The sequence below is a fragment of the Tupaia chinensis genome, unplaced genomic scaffold (genome assembly GCF_000334495.1).
Source record: "Tupaia chinensis unplaced genomic scaffold, TupChi_1.0 Scaffold143796_1, whole genome shotgun sequence".
In the NCBI taxonomy this organism is placed as follows: Eukaryota; Metazoa; Chordata; class Mammalia; order Scandentia; family Tupaiidae; genus Tupaia; species Tupaia belangeri.
In genome coordinates this window covers 4,695,600-4,699,967 of record NW_006203646.1, presented here as the reverse complement: position 1 = coordinate 4,699,967, position 4,368 = coordinate 4,695,600, and the positions used below count along the sequence as shown (strand labels likewise).

The 4,368-nt window shown below is 45.8% G+C and overlaps 1 protein-coding gene across 1 annotated transcript in view; it reads left to right on the top strand.

Annotated features, from left to right (window-relative positions):
• Positions 1-4,368, top strand: part of CYFIP2 (cytoplasmic FMR1 interacting protein 2) — a 164,630-nt gene that overhangs the window by 67,528 nt on the left and 92,734 nt on the right. The window contains exons 18-20 of the mRNA XM_014582780.2: positions 20-176; positions 728-824; positions 2,777-2,853. Of these exons, the coding sequence (XP_014438266.1) occupies positions 20-176; positions 728-824; positions 2,777-2,853 (331 nt within the window). The remainder of the gene's footprint in view (positions 1-19; positions 177-727; positions 825-2,776; positions 2,854-4,368) is intronic.

Sequence of the window (4,368 nt, the reverse complement as noted above, 5' to 3'; positions counted from 1 at the left end):
CTTTCCCTTGTCCTTTCAGAAGCCCTGCAGCAGTGTTGCGACCTGTCCCAGCTCTGGTTCCGAGAATTCTTCCTGGAATTAACTATGGGCCGACGAATCCAGTTCCCCATTGAGATGTCCATGCCCTGGATCCTAACCGACCATATCCTTGAAACCAAAGAACCTTCCATGATGGAGTAAGAAGCAGGCCTGGGGTCAGCCAGGGGCTCCCAGGGTGCAGGAAAGTTTGCCAGCGAGCTCTGTTCTTTGCCTAAGGGAGTCTGAGCTGATAAAGATGAGGCAGTATGCCCACGAGGAGGAGAGCTCAGGCTGGGATCAGGCCACACGATGCCATGTGACTCAGCTTCGAAGACAGACTCTGAAGTCTTCCAGCACACCTGCCCTTCCTAGACTTTGTCAGCCCCATGATAGCTGTGCTTAGAAAACAATCGCCTCTGGGATCAAAAGCTAATATTCTTCACTGCCTCCTGATTTCTTTTAATCCCAGACTACTTTATTCAGGCCTTGGTTTTCTTCCATTATGGACTTCTGATTTCTTTGGGCAGACCATAAAGGAAGTCATTCCTGAGTGGTGGAATTATGGGAATCTGAAGGGGCTGGAAGCTTGTCTTTCCTAACTCTGAACTTCCTCTTCTCCTCACCCAGCTCGATTTCCCAAGCAAGTGTAGAGCCATCTTCCTTAAGGCTGATCATTGTACGCTGCTAGCCCTTGTCTTTGCCTCTCCAGGTACGTGCTCTACCCTTTGGACCTGTACAATGACAGTGCCTACTATGCGCTGACCAAGTTTAAAAAGCAGTTCCTGTACGATGAGATTGAAGCTGAGGTATGTGCTTCTCCTCTTGTTCCTGTAATTGTGTTCCCAAGTTCCAGACGTGTCAAATCTCTCACTATTAGCACAAAGTGGGGACTGGAGAAGGGAGCTTCAGAACCATCGTGATCATCACAAGGGACCTGTGTAACACTTGAGGGCAATGGGCAGAAGTACAGTGGAGACCCCCAGTTTGTGGTCTGCTCCCTTCTCTTCCCATCCGCAACCCTGTACCATGAAGGGCACACGTGTGAATACCCAAGCCTTGTCTGCCATGTCTGCTTACAATGACCTCATGGCCAACCTGAAGATCTAGCGGTACCTGGAGTACAGTCCCCCCTCAGGGAGGTGGACCCAGGGAAATGAACACATAGCCCTGGAAGGGGCTTGGGCCATGTATAGTTTGGGCAAGGCTACCCAGACCTGGCCCTAGAAGGGGGATGGGGTGTGAGTGAATACCCCCACTTAGACCCTGTAGATTCTTTGCCTGAAGGAGGGTCTGCTGGGGATTCTTGAAGCTCAAAGCCCAGGGCAGGGGCCTGCTACCAAGGGTATGAGGACAGCATTACATGCAACACTATATTTGTGTTCTGTATAATACGTGCATGGAAGATGAAAGATGTGAAGGGCCTTTGAATAAAGCATTAACCTTAGGAAGCCAAGAATCAAAGATGAATCACCTAAACCTGATGTGCTTCCTTTGAAGTTATACTGTGCCCTCTGCTGCCACCACTCCATTTCTTTGAAGTCTCACCCTTGGCCATTTCTGCTCGTGCTATCACTGGAGAAATTGGTTTTTTTTGTTTGTTTTAAGTTTTATTTGTTTTATGAGAGAGAGAGACAAGCACTCTCAGAATGGTCTCTTGTGTCTTTCCTCCCCAAGCCTTCCCAGCCAACCAGGATCACAGACAGGCACACCTAACATGCACGGGTTGAACCAGGAGCCAAACCCTGGTCTTCCATGTGGCTTCCAGCATCACAGAGCTGGCACTGCCATTGCACAGGATTTGGTTTGGATTCTGTATGTCTAGCGTGCCCTTATCTTCTCACCTGAGCATCACAATTTACACTGACATAATAAGAACACTGAAATGGCAAGACTTTGCACATTAAAAAACAGAAGGGCTTAAGCAACGTTTGAAAAAGGGGGTTTTTAAATTTCTAATGACCATCAGCTTCTTCATAATCAAATTTGAAAAGCAAAGTAAAAGGAAAGGAGAAGAGAGGAGGTGGACAGGAAGGCTGGAGGGTTAGCTGACTCATACAGGTCGAGCATCCCTCATTAGGAAGTCTGAAATGCTCTAAAATCTGAAACTCTGTGAGTGCTGACATGATGCTATTAGGTTGGTCGGAAAATCATGATGTATTTTTCTATGCAAAAATGTGTCAGGACTTTCCCAAGAACCCAATAGAAGTAGAAAATCCCACACCTGACCTCGCTTTGATGAGTCACAGTTAAAAACACTGCAGTACAAAAATACCATATAAATTTATAGTCAGGCTATTTGTATAAGATAGATAGGAACCATAAGGGAATTTCATGTTCAGACTTGGGTCTCATGCCTAAAAGTTATCTCATTTCCTATTTATAAATATTCCAAAATCCGAAAAAAAAAATGACATCCAAAAAAACTCATGGTCCCAGTCACTTCGGATAAAAGATATGCAACCTGGATGGATAACTACGGGGTATGGAGGCCCATCGGCTGCATTCGTCAAGAAGGGGCAGCGTTGGGGAGGTCAGTTTCTCAACAGCCTGTCTGAACTTGATCTGCTCTGCTGAGGACCTCGAGAACAAGGAAGGAAACTTCCCCAACTCACCTGGCCACAGCGTTCAATGTTTCCCTTCCAAGCACCTTGCGCAGACACGCTCTGGGCAGTCCTGCCCAGATGCCCTGTCTCCTTTGCCTGCGTTTCTGTAATAACGTAGACGGACGCCACTGACATTCTTGCTTCCTCCTCACCAGGTGAACCTGTGTTTTGATCAGTTTGTCTACAAGCTGGCAGACCAGATCTTTGCTTACTACAAAGCCATGGCCGGCAGGTAGGAGAGCGTCGGGCTGAGCAGCGTCTTTCTGCAGACCCCCACCTGGAGGGTGCGGGGCTCTGCTGCCAACCTGCCTTCTTTAATACCTGAGGAAGCAGCAATCCGTGGGACTGGCCTGGGTGCTACAACACAGGAAAGAAAAGAGCAGTTAGATGCTGCTCTCAGGGAGCCTGCAGTCCAGTGGGGAAGATGGCGTTGACAGAAACCATTGGGTGGATGGGGAAAGGGAAGGCTATGAGCCGTCTGTGAAGGAAAAGCTCACTGAAACATAAGAATATACGGCAGTTAAACCTGAACTAGTCTTTGAGGTGGGGGACTAGAAGAGCCATCTTGGAGAAGTAATATCAGAGTTCTTATCTGAAGTTGGTAGGAGCTAAGTAAAATTAGGTGAAGGGTAAGGCAGGAAACTGCAGGCAGAAGAATCTACCTGTATAAAGTCACTGTGGGGGAAGTATAATAATGGTAGACCTAATTCATTTGGGTGTCAAGAGGATTAATGTGAATTAATCCATGTAAATGTTTAATTCGTGGCCACAAGGGGGAGCAGGCTGCACGGTAAAGCTGGAGAGGTAGAGTGGATAAACGTGCCAGGCTCGTAGGCATTTACCCTAGGGGGAAAGGAACGTCATGTTTTGGGCTCAGAAGTATAGTCGTGACCTGATTCAATTTTTATTTTTAGAAGTCACTTGTAAAAGTGTGGAGAATGAATTGGAAGTGAGCAAGAAGAGGTGTGTGAAAACCAGATAAGAGGCCAGTAAAGAAGTCTGGGTCAGAGACATGTCACATTTTTAGAGTTCACTGGTATTACCAGTGTATAGACTTAGATCTCCATGGATTCCTGTGTTTCTAGAACCAGTAACAGAGATGAACCTAACATTTGATAGATAGGTATTTCCTTTCTTACTGGAAATCCAAATTTACCAACAATTTTAAGGATAGTTCTTTACCTCAGTAGATTTTTGTTTCTAGAAAAAAGGATTTGCTTCATTTTTGCTTATAACAGCTAGAGTTGCCCTGATAAATTTCAGGTGGGAGAAATACACAGCACATGCGAGTTTCTGTTAACATAGGATGTGCATTAAATAAAGCACATGGCTCCTGAAAGGTGGAAAGTATAGACAGTAGATACTTAGTTTTCAGGAAAAAGACGGAGATCACAACCTTTCACAAAGCTGTCAGAGAAAGTGTCAGTGGATTGAATAGGATGTAGTTATAGAAGTGAGCTGGGCCTCCAGCTTCTCTAAGACTATTATGAGTCCAAATATGCTGACCCACTGTGTAAACAAACACAGGCTTGAATAACCCTGAGTCCTCTGTATTTCGTTAGTTCTCTATGTGCTTAGTTTACAAACTATCTTCAACTGAAATGCAACCCTTAGTCTACCCCCTTCCCTATAAGGCCAGTGGTTTTCTTTTTTCTTTTTTCTTTTTTTTGAAGAGGTTTTTGCTATAGGGCACGTGCACTCGCCAGACAGAGAGAGACAGAGAGACAGAAAGCGAGAAATCACTCCC